This window comes from Pleurodeles waltl, chromosome 4_1, assembly GCF_031143425.1.
Source record: "Pleurodeles waltl isolate 20211129_DDA chromosome 4_1, aPleWal1.hap1.20221129, whole genome shotgun sequence".
Taxonomy (NCBI): domain Eukaryota; kingdom Metazoa; phylum Chordata; class Amphibia; order Caudata; family Salamandridae; genus Pleurodeles; species Pleurodeles waltl.
In genome coordinates, this window is record NC_090442.1 from 328,757,148 (window position 1) to 328,776,790 (window position 19,643).

The following is a 19,643-nucleotide window of genomic DNA, read 5'->3' on the forward strand; positions in this document are numbered from 1 at the left end:
TGCATCTCTTTCAGTCCTTTGGCTTTAGTCTACTTTTTATGCAGATGATATCCAAATCAGGTTGATTATTGCAGGCAATGTTTACAGCTTAGCCTCCAAAATGTATTCATACTTTTCCATTGTCGAACTTTTGACAGAGGCGTAGCTACAGGAGGGGTGTTACACTCTCCTAATAAATGTATTCTCGAGTAAATAGTTAGATTCAGATGCTTTCAGTCTGGTATGGTGAAGTGGCTGTTGAATTTCACCTGGGATTTTTACATGCACATAGACAAAAACACACACACTCACACATACACACACACCCTCCTCTCTGTGTGGATGTTTTTAATATGTTGGTTATTTTACAGCATATTATCTTTTACTTAACCCTAATGATCCGCATTGCTAACCCTTCATCCGCAGAGCCCCTCATGCAACGTATTTTACCATAATATGTCAGCGAGATTGTTGGGGAATTTGAAGGTCATAAGCACCCCAGGAATCTCCCTGGCAATCTTATTGACCAAGCTGCGCCTCTGACTTTGAAAGAGTACAAACTATCTCAAGCTAAATGGAGACAAGACAAATATTTCCTGTGTTGCTAAGCATTTTCCATTCTGAGGCTTACCCTTCGGTCCTTCTTTGGGCTCAAAACCGAAACAATCTCTATTCATTAAAAATCTGGGTGTCAAGCTGCATTCTGCACTAATTTTGGCATTAAGGGTGTTATCAGTGCCTGTCTCTGTCGGCAGTGCACGCTGAAACGTATCTTTTTTCATTTTCTCCCATAGATTTTATTTTGAATGACTTCATCTCTGCTAGTTTGGACTGCTGCAGTGCAGACTATTTTGACCTAACTATTTGAACCACAGCTCCACTTTGTACAGAACTATGCCAGCAAACTGACCAGTTTGAAATTGCGTAACCATATTTTTGCGGCCTAACCACATTTCCCTGGTGGCTGATTAGACAGTATACTAAAGGTGAGTCTCTTCATGTACAGTAGATTACAAAACAGTGTAAGTGAAAAAGTCTACATCTCATAGCCAGCATTTTAAATGGCAAAATGTGGATGATGCGATCATCAGGTCATTGGATCGAGTGTAAGAGTAGGACCTCTTGTATACTTTTAAGTATACTTCTTCTGTGGGCTTCCAGTTAGTTCATTTGTTAGTTTCAGTGTAATTTAAAAATCCTTGACTCGTAGTGGTCAATCATGCCTCTTTGTCCCTCCTTCTTCTGTGTGGGAGCAGGGACCAACTACTATATAATTATGCTTTGTCCTGTTTACCTGGTCTGTAGCGGACTTTTTTTTTTTACTTTGTTTCCTGCTCCTGTCCAGGGAAGCTTCCCTTTTTATTTGCAGAGCATTCGTCCTCTGAGCTTAGCTGTTAACAAGGCTATAAATGAGGCTGTTATCTTGGTCACATTAAGGCCCTCATTATAAGCCGCCCGCCAAGATCTGACCGCCGGGCGGCCGCCAATGCAGCCGCACTCCCGCCGCGATCATTATGAGATCCCCGCTGGGCGGAAACCTGGTTTCTGCCCGCCGGCCCAGCGGGGATCTCGGCCGCAACACAGGAGCCGTCTCCAAATGGAGCCGGCAGTCTTGCGGCCGTACGACGGGTGCAGTTGCACCTGTCGCGCTTTTCACTGTCTGCTTAGCAGACAGTGAAAAGCTGCATGGGGCCCTGTCAGGGGGCCCCTGCACTGCCCATGCCAGTGGCATGGGCAGTGCAGGGGCCCCCAGGGGCTCTGCGACTCCCTGTACCGCCAGCCTTCTCCTGGTGATTCAAACCGCCAGGAAAAGGCTGGCGGTCGGGGACTCGTAATCCCCTGGACAGCGCTGCAAGCAGCGCTGCCCTGGCGGATTATCACCGCCGGGGCAAATGTGGCGGGAAACCGCCAGCCCCGGCAATGCGGTCAAAATACACAAGATTGCACCGCCAGCCTGTTGGCGGTGCAATCGCCAAAACAGCCCTGGCGGTCTTTGACCGCCAGGGTTGTAATGACCCCCTTAGTCTTTGTGGGCTCATTTCACCCTCTCTCAGCTGCCTGGCTCCAGCCCTTCCTTGGCTTGGATATTCTTTACAAAGTGTGCCTGCCTGTGTGCTGTGAGCCAGGGTGGAGGATCGCTTGTAATTGCTTATAGCCTAGGCACCCATCTCTACCAGGGATCCGCAACCCTTGGAGACAGTGCCAACTTCTGCACCATACTGGGATCCCACTTGAAGCTCCATCAGTGCACCTCAGTTCACATACTCCAAGCCCTCAGCTGTGCCAGGAAACCCACACACGCTGTCTGCCATAGCACCTCAGTTCTTGCAGTCAGTACACTCTGCTCCTCCAGTACTGGGACCTCAGGCACAGCTCCATCAGTGCATCACAGTTCACACACTCCAAGCCGTCAGCCGTGCCAGTGCCAGGAACCCCACACCCGCTGTCTGCCAGAGCACCTCAGTTCTTGCAGTCAGTTCACTCTGCTGGTCCAGTACTGGGACCTCGGGCGCAGCTCCATCAGTGCATCTCAGTCATACACTACAAGCCCTCAGCTGTGCCCATACCAGAACCCCACACGCGCTGCCTGCCACAGCACCTCAGCTCCTACAATCAGTACACTCTGCTGTTCCAGTACTAGGACCTCAGATGCAGCTCTATCAGTGCACCTCAGTTCTCCTCCCGCAAGGTCACTTCCTTTCCTATACTGGGACCACACTCACATATAATTCCATTATAGAAGCTCAATTCTAATATTCATTCACATTGCCAAGCCAATACTGGACCCAAAACAAAGCTCTGACAGTGCACCTCAAATCTAACACGCAACCCCACTCTTAATGGGAACCACCACAGCTCCACCAGAATCTATCAATTCTAACATGCAGTGCACATTTCTTCTCAGTACTAAAGATCACACACATGTACTTCAGGACTCCTTCTTCTCTGGTTCAGAGGCAATGCCACTCCCATACTGGGCCCCACTCTCAGTTTCACCAAGGCGCCTCCAGGCTAACACTCAGCAACACTGGCATGCCAATACTAGGTTCCACATATAGCTCCATTAACATACCTCACTTTTGACCTTGTGTGCCCGTTACTATTCCAGTACTGCAGCCCACATACAACTCTGTCAGTTCACCTCAAACCTAATCTGCAGCGCTCCATTATTCCAATACCAGGAATTACACAGGACTCTCTGTCTATTCCCCCAATCCTGATCTGAAGCACCCCAAATTTGCTGTATTGGGGTTCACATACAACCCTGCTAAGGCATCTCCTGCTGTTCTGCAGTGCCTCCTGTTGTTCCACACTCTGACTTCTATTTGAGGACTTGGGGAAGCCAATTAAATCCATTTTTAGCTGCCATCTTTATTTGGGAGGGTCTGTTTCACCTATCTAACTCCGTTCTTTCCTTTACTCTGTTTACTCTCAATGATTTCTTTCTACCCCACTTTTCTCTTTCCGGCTCTTAAAATCCACACATTAACAGTTTTGCTCTTTTTTTTCAACTATTCATTTCCACTCCTCTCCCTTTTTTTTATTTTCCTCTTCCTCTTGCGACCTCCTCTTTTAAATTTGCAAAAACGTTGTTATTTCTTTCCTTGTTTCGTTCCTCTCTTTTTTCTTCAACAGGCCTTCATTCATCCACTATTTTTGTCTCTTTGCTTCATTCTTTCTTTGTTCTTTTGTTTGCTCTTTCCTTTGATTCTGTATGTGTCCTTTCACTTTTTTTTAGATCTTCCTTCTTTCCTTTCTTTGGTGTTTTTCCTACTATCTGTCAATTCCATGTTTTACTATAAACCTCTCTTTTCCCATCTGAATGTGGAAGCCACAAGTTACTTGTCGGGACCTGAAGTGTCAAAGTGGTTTTCCCATTCTGTGTCTGTGGGAAATGTGTCAGTACATACATGCCCTGGTTCTTTTACTGCTTGTTTCTCTCACCATCTCTCTTTTTTCTAATGTTCTTTTTTCTCTTTCTTTTCTCACTTCTTTCATTATTTGTCCTCTTTATCTTTCGTATGCTAGCTTCCTTCCCTTTTTTCTTTTGCCTCACATGTTTGCTTTATTTCTCCTCTTAGTTTTGTTTTCATTTTCTCATTCTTTCTCTTCTTTTTTTATTTTGTTGCAACCCCTTCTCTTTCTGCCTTTTGTCTGTTGTATTCCTTTTGCTCCTCTTTTTCTGCCCTATCTGTTTTCTCTTCTGACGCCCAGTTATCAATGGAGGTACAGGTGTAGTGGCACCGGGGCCCAGAGACCTATGGACCTCACTCAACTCTAATTACTGCTGTATTTTCCCTACCAAAATTGCAGTCAACCATTTTGCTTTCTTACTCCAGGGCCCATGACACCGTAACTACGCCACTTGTTCTCTCCATCATTACTCCAGACTCCCTCTTTCCTTTCATCCTCCAATCCATCCCAAATTATATTTTTGTGATAGTGTTTTGAGTATTACCTCTAATGGCAAAAGTTTATTTCTGATAAAGGTTTATATGATAATTGTATATGTTTTAAGATACAGGAAGAATGTAAATGAAAGTGCCTTAGTTAAATGCTGGGCCACTGGAATTATATAGCTGGAAAAGATGAAATTATGAGGCAGGGTTGACCAATTTATATGGCACGAAAAGTCCAGTTATGGATTTACAATACCAATAGCTCTAAATCAAGAAAATGTGAGACCTATTGCATTGCAAATGTTTTTTTTGTTGTTGTTGTGATCTCAATATTTAAGCAGAAATCTCTTGGGGCTATGCCTTTTTTTCAGCCTCAGCTGTTTTATGTAATCCTTTGCCATTAGGTTTGCTCGAGAGCTGCACCTAGTTAAACTCAAGAAAGATTTAAAAACCTGCCTTTTTCCACAGTTGTTTGTAGGTAGTTAGCGCCTCGGTTTCTCTGGTTTGTGATTTCTGGGCTCTGTTAGCACACTTGTTTCTTTAGCACCAAGCTATCCCTCTGGTTAAATGCTGCTCTTTATCAAAACCAAACTTAATCTAACCTGATAGAGTGGTGCAGGAATTAATAAATGGAGTGAAGTAAAGAAAGATGGCCGGGGGAGAGACTGGAGAACTATGCAAGCAAATAGGAGGAAGGAGACTGTTTTTTTATGGGCCAGGAAATGGGGAAGTTTTATTTGAAACAATATTTTTTTAAATAAAAACTTTGTCTTATGCAACATCCAGAAATCCTCATTGTTGGATAGGCTCAGACAGTTTCTGTGTCATTTTCCACCTTGATCAGAAAAGCTAATTGAAATTAACTTGTTTTTGGTAAGCAGCTCATATAATTTGGATCTCATTTTATTTTTAGGTCTGGTGTTAGCTAGGGCTTTTCCTTTTACTAAAATTTTACATAAAGAATATACTTACCCATAAGGCCTTTCATCCAGCCCTATTGAGCTGCTAATTTGTTGCTGTGTCGTTCACATTTTGTTTCTTCCACCACAACATACAGCAGGAGGCAAAGGATCAGGACATTTTGGACATTTGTTAACTTCACTGTGAGTGACAGCATTCTGTTCTTTCACAAGGAGCACATCCACACACAGTTTCATTCAGTGCAAAGGGCTACTATAATGTGTGCTTTTTAGGACCAAAACGTATTTGTTCTGTTAGCCCATGGTTGTCCATATTGGCAACCGGCCAGCAGCACCCTAACTATAAAGTTTTACAAAAACAGTGACAAACCAAGCATTCGCAAAGCCAAAAGGCTAGCCACCAACATTACACCTATTGTCTCGGCCAGTGCTTGTTGGTAAAATTGTACTATTCCTGTTTCAGCAAACCAAAGCCTGTACTTGTCCCTTATTCAAGAAAATGTTCCCTGTGTCTGTAATCCCTGTGTGCTGTGATCCCTGGGAAGGAAGAGGTTCGAAGAGAATGTGTTTTGGTTGCATTAAAAACTCCAGAGGAGTGTTTTCAAAAAGAGGGGTCATCGTTCAACGTGGCCAGGGAGACTATTGCTTTAGGTGATTGGTTGGCTAGCCTGAGTAGAGAAATCAACATTTAGTAGGGGGTCATTCGCTACACAACACAGGAAGCAGGGCAAGGAACAGGTGGTAAATATGGGATTTGCCAAAGCAAGTATAGTTCCCCTAGCACCATACGAAATCATCGCTGGACCTTTTTGACTCCACAAGATGCAGAAGACAGAGACAAAGAGAAATGACTTAATGTAACTTCTCTGAACAACACTCGGGCTTTAGTTCTATTGTAACTCTTCCTTAGACTGTTATGTTGAAAATAATAAAATAATTTTGTAAGTGAAACTATTAAAAAAACAAAAAACAGAATATACTAATTTTTAGGAGTTACTTATGACAAGGTCAACATTTAGATATAAGAAGACTGCCTTATAGTCTTACAAGACACTATTTCATACTCATTTTGTATAACGACACAGAAGCAGATAAAGAATGTTTAACCCTCTGCATGCAAATTGTGTGGTCTCATGCATGGACGTCATTTAATGGTCGCCAGGGGTCGCAGCTGCGACCCTCAGCTTGCTCCTTGAGACTCCTGGCAGCTCGTCCTTCTAACGTTGCTTGGGGCTCCATTTTCTTGTTTTCAATCAGTTTTTTTCCTTGCATTGATATGAATAATAACATATTAATCACTATTGGTGTAATTAAAAGATGGTGTACAGTTAGGTGGAATAGGACCCTCCTTGGTAGTTGAGGTAAGTAAAAAACACATTTAAATGTATGTTGTGTGCATGCTTGCGGGTGAGAGTGTGCTTATGTGAAAAAGAGTATGTGTATGAGTGAATATGTTTAAATATGTGTGTGTAATTGAAAGTGAAGATGAAATGGCGTGTGATGTCACTTCCGGTGCCCGTGGTATTTTATTGAATGGACATCCGTGGCCTCATGCAGGGATATATGGTAAATATAGATTTAATACTTGGGAGCAGCAATAAAACTGATTATTTCTTTCAAATTTTACATCTCGCTTTAAAAAAAAACTGAAAATGTCCCTTTGTGTGCATTTTCAGAAGTCTTTTGATGGCTATCCCCATTAGTATTGCAGTACATCCACGGTAACTCAAAAATATGTGGCAATAACTATAAGGCACCTCTTTACATGCTCTACCACAGCAGTCTGCCGAGCAGACAGCAAAGACTGGGCCGAGATCTACCCTTCAGTATTCAGGACGCCTGTCTGGGCTTCTAGAAAGGGGGTTGCTCGGGGCAAAGGTCGCCGAGTCAAGGAGTTCTGCAGTTCAGTATGGAAGCTTACCCTTCCGGCTGGACACATGCATCCAGATATACAGCCGTGGCTCACGCACTCTAAGTCATAGTTCTGGCAGGTTTTGGCACATTCAATCCCCTCTGCTCTTGGGTTGTTGGCAGGGCACACAAACTTGCTCATTGGCGGCCTGCAGGTCAGACTCCTTTTTACTGTAACATAAAAAAGACGAAGAGACTTTCATTAGGCCAATAAAAGTTAATTATAAACCCCGGAGTTGTTTGAAGATTGTTTTTCATCCCGCCCTCCATTTTGTAACATTATTTCTGAGCAGGGAGGAGATTAGGCCTGTGAAAAGAACAGCAAGTGATGATTAGAAATAAAGTTGCCTTCACACAGCAAAATAATTGATTCTAAGTGAATTCGCATGCTTGTATCGTTAAAGTGGCTCAGTCCTAAAGGATAAAATGTTATGAGCAGTTATTACTTAGGGCTTAATTCAGTCGTGTAAGGTGCTGTACTTCAGGGATATTTGCCAATTTTTCACATTCACAAATGACCAGGGAATAGCCAGAGCACTCATTAGCCTTCACTGTAGCAGATCAAGATCAGTCTGGCAGGCAAAGCATTTGACAACTGGGAGCGTGGGTGTGTTTGAACTACCAGACAGCAATTTAAGCAAACTTTTAAAACTAGCATTAGTATTGGACTTTCCTTTCTTAATGTCAGATTAAGTGCTGCTCTCTGACACTCACCAGAAGTCTAATAATAGCTGGAAACGATTTAGGTTTTCTAGTTATTTTTTACTTTAACAGGTGCTGTGAATTATTAATTTTGGCAATACATAGCAAAATAAATAAATTATGTGTTATCTAAACTAGTGCATTCATCTATTTGAGACTTCTAGGTAAGAAAAACAAAATATACTGACTTTTAGGGGAGTTATTTATGACAAGGTCAGAATTTAGATTTAAAAAACTGCCTTAAAGTCTTACAAGGCTTTAACAGGGGCTGCAATTGACTAATTCGGCAATACATAGCACAATAAATACGTGTTTATGTTAAACTAGTGCACTCGTCAATTTGTGGAGATTTAAGGCATTATGCCACTAAGGGGCTCTTTTCGAGTATGGCATAGCAATGTCCTTCTTCCATATTAAAAGTGGTCCAGTGTTTACAGTGTCCGGAAAAAATGGACTAAGGGGCAGATTTATGGAAAGTGGTGCTGCACACAGTGCAGCGTCACTTTCCCTGTGCCCCTTAGCACCCCCCACCTCCATCATGTGAGCGCCGTATTTAAAATACGGTGCACCATGGCACAGGGTAGGGGGCAATAGCATAATTTTTCATGACACTATTGATGTACTCTGCAGGAGTAGCACCAAAATAGTGGTGCTACTCCTGCAGAGTACATAGGGCCCCATTCTAAAGCAGGCGTTAAAATGTGCAGTAAAAAATAGTGCAAGGAAGTCTATGAGATTTCCTTACGCCATTTTTCCGGCTCCCATAATGAGGGAACACCCCCTTTCCATACATTATGCCTGGCACAGGCGTAATGTAGTGTAAAAGTTTACCGAGTGGCGCAATGCATGCATTGTTCCACCCTGTAAATAAGGCGCATGGATTTCAGCCTCGTTGGTCACATTAATGTAAAAAACAATGACATTAATTTGATGCTAGATGGCACTAGAGCATTATAAATATGCCCCTAAGTTGTACTGAACCGATATCCTGCAAACTACCACATAAGGAGGGACATGGGGTCCATGCACAGAAGCAGCCTGGCCCCACCCAACCCACCCAACCCACCTGCATCACAGGGGGAATAGTGAGCTCTCATGATGGGAAAGCAACAGCCTGCCCTCAAAACAATGTCCTCTCCACCCTAACACCACTTGCTCAGAGCAGATAATACATTATAATGGAATAATCCCTGGAACTGAAGAATAAGTGTGGATTTTGAGGGTGCCTTAGTTATTCCCAGTATTGGCTGCTGGAGCTAATGATGACCACTTTATGTGGGAGGTTTCCAGCCAGAATTGTAGAATCGAATCCCCCTGTATCATTCACTGTAATTCAGCTATTTGTAGTGATAGCCAGCATTTTATTTGTCAGTGGTATGATATATGCCAAATGGGTTCTAGAGAATGTGCATGTGCACAAATGCTACAGAGAAATATTAATTGATAAGGTTTTGGAAATTGCAACTAAAGGACAGATGTTAATGTTTCTAAATGTCGCTTACAAATTTAGAGATAGCTCTATAAATGATCAAAAGTCTACATTTAACCCACCTTGAGGTCTCTTTAATGTGTTTGAAGGATAAACAAATGGCAGTGTATGGAACCTGGTGGTTACAGGTGTACACAGAGGTATACCTTCTTCACAATCATGATATGCACACAAGTAAAATCAGTGAAAGGGGCATATTATGGAGGTTAGTTGGAATGGTAGGGTAGGGGTAGAAAGGAGGATGATATCCTGAAAAGGAAAAAACATTCTTGAAGGCTTTCAGATCTATTCAGTCATAATGTAAAAAGAGTTTAAGAGAGTCTTACAAAAAATGTGTGTATGTGTGTGTGTGTGTGTGTGTGCGCGCATGTATGGATTTATAGATGGGTCACAGTGAATTACAGGGACATTTTTCCAGGGGGAGGCTCTGAGTTACATCAAATAGACAATGAGAGCAAAGCACAAGTTGTCTATGCTACCACTTAGAACCCCGAGATGAAAAACATCCTGTAAAGTCACTGTTAGCCCTCTATAATGTTATGTTATGTATGGCCCTCAAAATCATAGCCCTCGAAATTCACCTCCTATGCAGTGGCATAGGTGTAAGATCCATATATTACATGACCTCTGTTATATCTCTGTATCAAAAGTATTAAAAAAAGAAAAGCTTAACTGCCATCTTTGACCAACCCCCGCCACCTTGCCTGCTTTCCTCCCCCCTCCTGCATTTGTCTTTTCTACTTTCATTCCGATCAGACAAGCAGAGTTGTGCTGACCTGAGCTGCTCAGAGAGACCTGTGAGCCTGGCCTAGAAGGCCTTTATGACGGAGCAACAGTGGGTAAGGAGTTTTGTTATTAACTGTTGCTATGTCACAGCTGTAAGCTATGAGATTTAGCAACTGAAATTAACAATATGGACTCTCTATGACTGCCATACATAACATAGATAGATAGATAGATAGATAGATAGATAGATAGATAGATAGATAGATAGATAGATAGATAGATAGATAGATAGATAGATAGATAGATAGACCCCCAAGATAGTGATATAGGCTTTATTAAATTTTTGCCTTTAGGTATTTTTTTATATTACAGGATTATTTTGGGCTCGTTCGCTTAAAAACATGAAGTACAAGACTAACGTCATTTGGTTGTCTGTAGAAGAAAATAAGGAAACATACTTAAACTAAGAATAGTTACAAATAAAAAGTGTAAGAAAACACACCAGTTGCTTTGTTAGAAAACACATTGCATCTTAGGAATAATAGATTGTTTCACTTTGAATACGCAAATGAAATGGGCCTGTAGTGAAACAGCAGAACAGAAGGTAAAATGCCCCATCTGCGTATACCTCAGAAGCAGGACAACGATATAGTACTCTCAATAAAACGTATTATGGGAGTCGGTAAACAGCAGTAGATGTGAACCTACTTCCACTAGAAGACCACCTGAGCAAGGATGTAAGGTTAAATGCTGCAGCCTCCATCTTGAAAGCTATACGCAATTGTTGACTTAATTATAACACAACAGTAGTTTATAAAAATGCAGAAGGCATTCTCCCATTGACATTCTTTCTAACAAATATCTAAATCTCTTGCTCCTGGTGTGTTCATATTTCAGGGCAACATACATGCTTGAATAGTATGCGTGAATAAAAAGTAACAAAAAACATCAATGACATTTAGTAAATTTACTAAATATTACACCTAATATTAAGGAATAGGGCTTCTGCTTTGTCCCTCAAAACCTTCAGTTCGATCTCCCTTTTGTATGCCATACTATTTTAAATATTTGGCACAACCCTGTTAAAATGTATGGCATACTGGTAGGAGTTGCTAAACTTACAAAATGGGTTACAAATCTTACTCATTTTCATATTCAACCTCTTGGTTTCACTAATGCGAGACAATTATATTTCTTGAAAGCAGAGCATATTTGATGTATCTTGGAGGACCCACACACACGTGTTATATCTCCCATTGATAAAGAATGTTGTCACGAAGACAGGATGTAAAGAGAAATTTCATTTTCCATTTTTCACGGTTATGCACTTTTGTGCGTGTGAGACGTCCTTATCCAAAGTCTATCTTGACTATTAAAAGCATTACCGTCCACATTTTTAAAACAAAACTAATAATATATTTTTGTAAGGCAGAAGGATATTTTCATCCCTTTGGCAATTCCACGTAATTGATTTCAGGTGACAATTGAATACTGGTACAGTTGACAGTAATGTAAAAGATCAGATCCCACTTTAGTTCACGTTGTGCAAAAGCACATTGAAACCTGTGGGGAAATGCAAATCAAATGATTCAGTTCCAGCAATTGTTAAACTAGATGCAAATTAGGCAAAGCTATACACCTCCGATGTATGGCAAGGTGTAAGATATATTGTGCGTTGCTCTGTTTTGTGAGATCTGTGTATGTAATAGAGATTACTCTGATATAGAGCGCTGGGATCTAGTAACCCTCCTTAAAGACATTTTGCATACTTTTTCACATTGCTAGTTGAAATGGCAAGTGACCCCATACGTTCTTTGCTTTCAACACAAAGGAGTAGTAGGATTTCCTTTCAAAGAAGGAAAAAGTTGCTTTTTTCAGCCACTATATATTTTGTCTCTCCAAACGTAAACATCTATAAATTCTCCAGACCTGCCATACTGGGTTTGTGTTTCTCGTCATGGGCAGAATACTTATGCATAAAGAAGACTAGTCCCTCTAGAAGGAACTGTGCTGAGACAACCAATCTCATTTCACATATTTACATCAAACAATTTACAGATATGGTTAGAATCTAAACTGTATACCTAGGGGTGACGTGATGATAGCGAGGTGCAAATTCGTTTATTAATTGCACCTCTCTTCTGGACATACACAGATTGTTAAAAATCTGGCTTTTTTAAGCTATTGTTGTCACTTCCTTCACTTTATTGAATGAATTTAATGCCTAGAGCAACATTAAAAGTGTCTTAAAATACACCATTTTGAATAACCTAAACCAACGAAGGCTTTACCATCCAGGTCATACTAATTAATATTTTAATATATTTCTCTTTTACATATGTTGAGAAAGACGTTTTTAAAATTTTCTTGAATAAACAAACTTTAAGTGACTCGGTTTGCATGTTTAAGCACAATACTGAAAGAAGGCCACAGTATGTGATGTGCAACTAAAGTAAAAATGCTATATTTTGAAACATAAATTCCTGGATTAGGATGCTATGCATTAATAACTGAACATGTTTCCTATATATTGGCGAAAAAGCTAAATGTGTTGGATTTCATAGCAGTTTGGAAATGGAGCATCAACCGATATTTTGTGCTAAGCGCCTATGAAAACTTTCACACCACTAGTCTTATCAGCAAGATATATGGTATGTGTGGAAGAAAGAAAGAAAGAAAGAGGCAAAAGCACAGAATATTGGAAGAACAAAATACAAAGATACTCACTAAACATATTATTTAAAATGTACTGGAGTGTGCCTATATGAATTTTTCAAAGTCACGTTTTTTTGGAACTCACAAACATCCATGGACCAAAACACCAAAATCTACTGAAGTGCAGGTTTTAGTGTATATTCACATTTACAATAAAAAGGTAATACTAAGGTGAAAAAGCTTATGTTTTTCTTTCTCCATTCGGATAATATTTAGCTTGTGGGAAATTCCTTCTCCTACAACTCCTGAATATATGGGTTTTTAGGAAAATACAATTTTTGGCGTGATTTCTCCCCACTTTTTGCCCTATTTGTTTTGTGAACATGGGTAGTATGACTGTATTAAGTGTGGTTAAATTGTCTTCTCCTGCTTACCATATTTAACTTACCTACAAGTCCCTAGTACATTGTGTAGAAAATGCACCCGGGGCCTGGAAATTAATTGTTGCCTGTGGACTGCATCTCCTATAGTGCCAATTACAGAATGAGCCTGTAAAAACTGACTTTAAGCCTATCATTTGTAGCCTGGCTGCAGAAGCTTAAATACCTGCTGTCAAATCTGTTCAAATAAATAACTCTCTCTGACAAGCAGGAAACCCTGTTTTAGATATTTTTAAGTCAACCCTAAGCATACCTTGTTGGTCACAAGGTTAGGTGCCAGATATTTAAAAGTGGAATATGTGCAAAATTGAGCTTGGTATGTTCTTCCGGTGAACTGTTTCCCAAAGCTATTTTCAAGAGCAGGGCTCTAGCTGGATCCTAGAAAATATCAGAGTCAGAAGTCAATAGTCATTCAAATCCTATTTTCATATTTAATAATGTTAGACTTGGCATTATTGACATGGTCGCCTCTAACTTTTTGCCCCTATTTCCCAGGTTGTTTCTGTGTGCTGGACTTTGTTTTTGCTGTTTTTGTTTACTCTGGACACTTTTACCACTGCTGACCAGGGCTAAAGTGTACGTGTTCCCTGTATAAATTGTATCTGTACACTGGGTATCCATGATTGGCATATTTGATTTACCAGGAAGTCCGTAGTAAAGTGCACTAAAGGTGCCCAGGGACTGTAAATCAAATGCTGCTAGTGGGCCTGCAGCACTGGTTGTGCCCCCCACATTAGTAGCCCTGTAAACATGGCTCAGACCTGCCACTGCAGTGTCTGTGAGTGCAGTTTTAAACTGCCAATTCGACTTGGCAAGTGCACCCACTTGCCAGGCCTAAACCTTCCCATTCTATACATGGAAGGCACCCCCAAGGTAGCCCCAGGGGCTGGGTGCAGTACATGTTAAAGTTGGGACATGTACGTATGTGTTTTACATACTCTGATAGTGAAATACTGCAACATTTGTTATTCACTGTTGCAAGGCCTATCTCTCTCATAGGTTAAAATGGGGGCTGTCTTTAAATATGATTAAAACGCAGATTCCCTTTGGGAGCAGATAGACATGTGGAGTGTGAGTTCTCTGAACTCACAATTTAAAAATACATCTTTTAATGAAGTTGGTTATTAGATTGTTTGTTTGAAAATGCCACTTTTAGAAAGCAGGCATTTTCTTGCTTAAACCATTTTGTGGCTGTGCTTGTTTATGGACTCCCTGTCTGGGTCAGTTTGACAGTTGGGCTGTTTGTACCTCTCTTCTAGACAGTGACACAAAGGGAGCTGGAGATTGCATATCCCGATGGGCCATCTGGGCTGAGGGGAGGGGAGGAGTGGTCACTTACACCTGAAAGGGCTGTGCCTGCCCTCACACAATGCATTTTCCAACCCCCTGGTGTGTGTCTGGGGCCTGGACTGGGCAAGGCAGCATCTTGAAAACAACAGAGACTTTCCTTTGAAGTAGGCCTACTTCAAAGACAGAAAGGGGTATGAGAAGAGCACCCAAACCCCTGAAAATCAGATTACTTCTGGAACCAAGAGGAAACTCTGCAAAGGAGAAGAGCTGGAGAAGCTGGAGGAAGAGTACTTTGCCCGTGCCTGTGACTGTGCTTTGCTGGGTTGGCCTGCAGTAGCTGCTTCTGCCTGAGAGAGGAGAAAGACTGACATTTGTGTGACTTCCCAATGGTGAAGAATCTCCAAGGGCTTTAAACTGAGCTTGCCTCCTGTTGTTGAAGTCTCAGGGACAGCAAAGACTTCTCTCTGCCAACACTTGGGCTTTCTGTTGAGAGTCCTGCCTGCCAAGTGGTGCCCTAACCTGTCTCTGGGCCCTTGAAAGATGCAGCTGGTGGAAAACGACAGAGATCCACGCAAAGACTGCCATGAAAAATAAGCGCAGCCAGCCTCGCAGCTAAAATCGATGCTCCACCTGCATCGAGGCTGGGAGATCAACGCAATGGGGCTGGAGAAACGACGTGCAACACCCGCAGCGGCTGCTATTGATGACACAAACTCCCTCACAGCATGGTTTCTTGACACCATGCGACCGGGTTTCAACGCAACATCGCACGGTGCGGAAAATCAATGCAAAGCATGCCCGGACCCGAGGTGCCCATCCGGATCGACGCATTGCTCTCTTGCGGGAGAGAAGAAACAACGCACACCGACTCGACCGGAGGAGGAACGACACACGCTCTCACTTGCAAGTGAGAAACCGACGCATCGCTGGCGTTTTTCAATGCACGCTCACTCGTGCGGCTTTATTTTGACACTACCCAGGTACTTTTGTATGCTAACAATGTTCTTTATTTAAGACTCTTTTGCTTTTTAAATTCATAACTTCATTTGTATATGTTAGATTTTTGTCATTTTGGTCTTGTTTTGTTTAGATAAATATTATCTATTTTTCTAAACCTGTGTTGTATCATTTGTAGTGTTTTCACTGAGTTACTGTGTGTTTTGGTACATTACAACTTGCTTCTGAAGTTAAGCCTGCATGCTTGTGCCAAGCTACCATGGGGTTTAGTGGGGGTTAATTAAGGGTGATTCTCCTTTACCCTGACTAGAGTGAGGGTCCTTACTTGGGCAGGGGGTAACCTGACTGCCAACCAAAAACCCCATTTCTAACATTGGTGATCAGTGGTTGGGATAGGATTTGTATTTGTACTTGACATACAGTGATTAAGTGTACAATACTGTTTTCAGTGCAGACCATTACGTGACCACATACTACTTGTCTTTGTGATTTTTGTTTTTTTCTCTTTTTTAGATTTTTCCCTACTTCCATTTTGTGATATTCTTTGGGAACTTGTTTTTCTGCTTTGGAACTTTGCACTTTGAACTCTTTGAATGTCTCAATCTGGAGATGCATCAGCTGGAGCTGCCTTTGATTTAGGTAAACTGGAAACCTATACAGTTGCCCAGTTGAGGCAGTTCTACAGAAACCTTGCTTGTCCCATTAAGGGCGCCACCAGGAGGGAGGAGCTGCAAAAAGCAGTGAGGGCCTGGGTAACAGCCAAGGAGGCTGAGCGGCACACAGAGGAGGAGGAGGAGGAGTATGAGGAGGAGGAAGAGCAATCCATCCACACTGGTGTACTGGGTGGGCCTGTTATGTCCAGGGAGAGGGTCTCCAGGGCAGGTAGCAGTGTGTCATCCAAGGGTCTGACTCCTGAAGAGTTGCAGGACAGACAGGCAGAGATGGCTCACCAGTTGGAGTTGGAGAAAATGAGGATTGCCATAGAAGAGAGAAAGTTATTGTTGGCTCTTGAGCTCAGCTTGAGGGAGCTGTATCAGAGGAGCCAGTCTAGTAGGGATGGTGGCAGCAATAACACAGTGCAGCCTGAGAGGAGGGCGCACATTCCTAAGGACCCTGTGAATTATTACAAGAGGGAGGATGAGATACTGTTGTGGTTTAAGGGGTATGAGTCTGCTCTCCTTATGAATCTGGTCCCTGAAGCTCATTGGGGGGCGGGTCTGTCGATGCTCTTCAAGGTAGAGGGAAGGGATACTCTGACATCCTTAGGGGATCCCCAGGGGCTCACTTACCCTATCATGAAGGATGCCCTGATCACAAGGTATGGTCTCACCCCTGATCAGTATAAGGACAAGGTTAGGTCCTATTAGAAGAAGGAATCCCAAACATGGTTGGAATGTGTTGATTCTTTTTGCAGGTCACTGGATGGTTGGGCAAAGGGCAGTAAGGTAACAACATACGAGGGGGCTTTACAATTTGATTGCTTGGGAGAATTTATACAGTTTATGTTTTCCAGAGCTGCGCCAGCACCTAATTGACAGCAAGCTGACTGACCCCAGGAAGCTTACGCACAAGGCGGACCATTGGGAGAGCACCTGGGTCCAAAAGAGGTATGGGGGAGACCATGCGCAGGGATGGCAGGGTCCCCATCAGAAGCAGTGGGAGGGTAAGGGTAAACGGGGGAGTTCTCAAAAGGGCCCCAACTTAGTTCCCAGGGTGAGGAATCCCAGCCCCCAGCAGAAAAGAAACCATGGGTCCCCACAGGGAAGCCTGCATAGTAAAGGTCCCTCAAGTGCTTTGCATGTGATCAGGAGGGTCACATGAGGGGGGACCCCAAATGTCCCAAGTGGACACCGGCACCCTCTGGTGCTCAGTCACAGGGTTTGGCCAGTGTTGCGCTTGGGGAGGAGTTGGTTCCAGGTGGGTGGGAGCCAGCTGAGATGACCCTTGTCTCACAAGGGGACAGTGAGATGGTCCAGAGGACCCATATTGTCTGATAACACCAAGAAGCACAGGCGGTGGGTGACCATCAATGGACAGAGAGTGGAGGCTCTGAGAGACACAGGAGCCAGTGCGACTACAGTGAGGAGTCACCTGGTGTCTGAAGAGCAGATATATCCCTGTGTACTTCACCAAGTAGTTGCAGTGGACAACTCAAAGTGCCTGTGAAGAGTGGCGCAGGTTCCCTTTGAATGGGGGGTCTCAGGTTCCTTGAACGTATCTATGAGTCCAACCATGACTGTAGATTGTTTGCTTGGCAATGACCTGGAGGTTTCCCCTTGACAGGAGGTGGAACGCAGGTCACATTTGGAAATGTTGGGTCTGTCTGTGGGGGCCAGTGTGTTTACCCAGTCTATGGCAGCCTGTCAGGGTGATCAGGAGACCCTGGAACATGAAAGAGGGGCCCAGGTGTCTGCCAGAAGGAGGAAGGGCACGGGGCGCAGGGAACCGGACCCAGAAGTTCCCACGGTCCAGGAGGAGAAATAACCTGAGGGGGAGGCCCTGGAGCCTACAGGGGAACAGGTGGCTGAACTGGGTAGGTACCTGAGTTGTCACAGTGGCAGCAGGAAGGGGGGCCCACCAGGGAAGCAATCTGTGAAGCACAGAAGTCATGCCCTACTCTGGAGGGTTTGCGGCACATTTGATTTACTGTGAGGATGGCCTCCTATATAGCGAGCCTAAAGTTCCTGCGTCTGGGTCACCCCGTCTGCTGGTGATACCTTAGTGCTTCGGAGCCTTCCTCCTGGGTCTGGCTTATGACGTGCCTTTAGCTGGTCATTTGGGGCAGGACAAGATCTCTGAGTGGCTTGTCACCCACTCCTATTGGCCCAAAATGCGCAGGCACTCTGAAACTCATTGTAGGTCTTGCCCACCTTGTCAGGCAAGTGGCAAAAGTGGGGGGAAATGTAAAGCTCCCCTCCAACCTTTCCCTGTGGTTAGTACCCCCTTGAGAGGGTTGGTATTGACATTGCGAGTCCTCTGGATCCCAAGACAGCCATGGGTGACAAGTTTATCCTGGTCTTGGTGGACCATGCCACCCGGTGCGCGGAAGCCATTCCTTTGAGATCGATCACTGCCCCTGTGGTGGGTCGAGCATTAATGGGGGGGTTTTACCCGCATGGGATTCCCCAAGGAGGTGGTTTCCGATAGGGGTACCAATTTCATATCAACATACATGAAGTCTCTGTGGAAGGTGTGTGGGGTAGCGTACAAGTTCACCACACCTTACCACCCCCAAAGCAATTGTCTGGTTTAGAGATTCAACCACACCTTGAAGGGCATGCTAATGGGCCTGACAGAGCCCTTGAGGCGGAATTGGGACATCCTCTTGCAATGCCTTCTGTTCGCTTACAGGGAGTTGCCTCAAAAAGGGCTAGGCTTTAGTCCTTTTGAGCTGTTATATGGCCACCCTGTGAGGGGACCTTTGAGTCTGGTTGATGAGGCTTTGGAGAAAGCCCCTAGTAAACCCCTCCCCAGGATGTATTCAGTTACATGCTGGCTCTGAGAAACCAGACTTCCCACTTCAGGAGTCTCGCACAGGAGAACCTGGAAGCAAGCCAGGAAGACATGAAACGCTGGTATGACCAGAATGCCATTGTGGTCGAGTTGCAACCTGGTGAGAAAGTGTGTGTGATGGCGCCAGTGGAGCCTAGGGCGCTCCAGGACAAGTGGACTGGGCCATTTGAGGTAATGGAGCGCAAGAGTGAAGTCACCTACCTGGTGGACTTTTGGACTCCCAGGAACCCTTCAAGGGTCCTGCATGTGAACCGGCCCAAGCCACACTTTGAGCGGACTGAATTGTCCATGCGCCTAGCAACAGATGATAGGGTGGAGGAAGAGAGTGCGCCTCTCCTTGACCGCCTGTCTGCTGGAGAAAAAGATGGCTCTGTGGAGGGAGTGATCATCTCCCCCTCCCTGACCACAGAGCAGCAGAGGGACTGTCATCAGGTGTTGGGTCAGTTCACCTCACTGTTCTCCCTGAACCCAGGGGTCACACACTTGTGTACACATGATGTGGACACAGGGGACAGTCCTGTTAAACACAAAGTTTACAGAGTGGCTGACAGGGTAAGGGCTAACATTAAAAGAGGAAGTCTCTAAAATGTTAGCGTTCAGGGTTATTGAGTTTTCCAGCAGCCCTTCGGCCAGTCCAGTGGTTTCGGTCCCAAAGCCTGCT

General features: G+C 43.7%; 1 protein-coding gene across 1 annotated transcript in view; it reads right to left on the minus strand.

Annotated features, from left to right (window-relative positions):
• VWF (von Willebrand factor) overlaps window positions 1–19,643 on the minus strand; it is a 1,017,342-nt gene that overhangs the window by 590,693 nt on the left and 407,006 nt on the right. Inside the window, exon 18 of the mRNA XM_069228440.1 lies at window positions 7,221–7,381. Coding sequence (XP_069084541.1) covers window positions 7,221–7,381 — 161 coding nt within the window. The remainder of the gene's footprint in view (window positions 1–7,220; window positions 7,382–19,643) is intronic.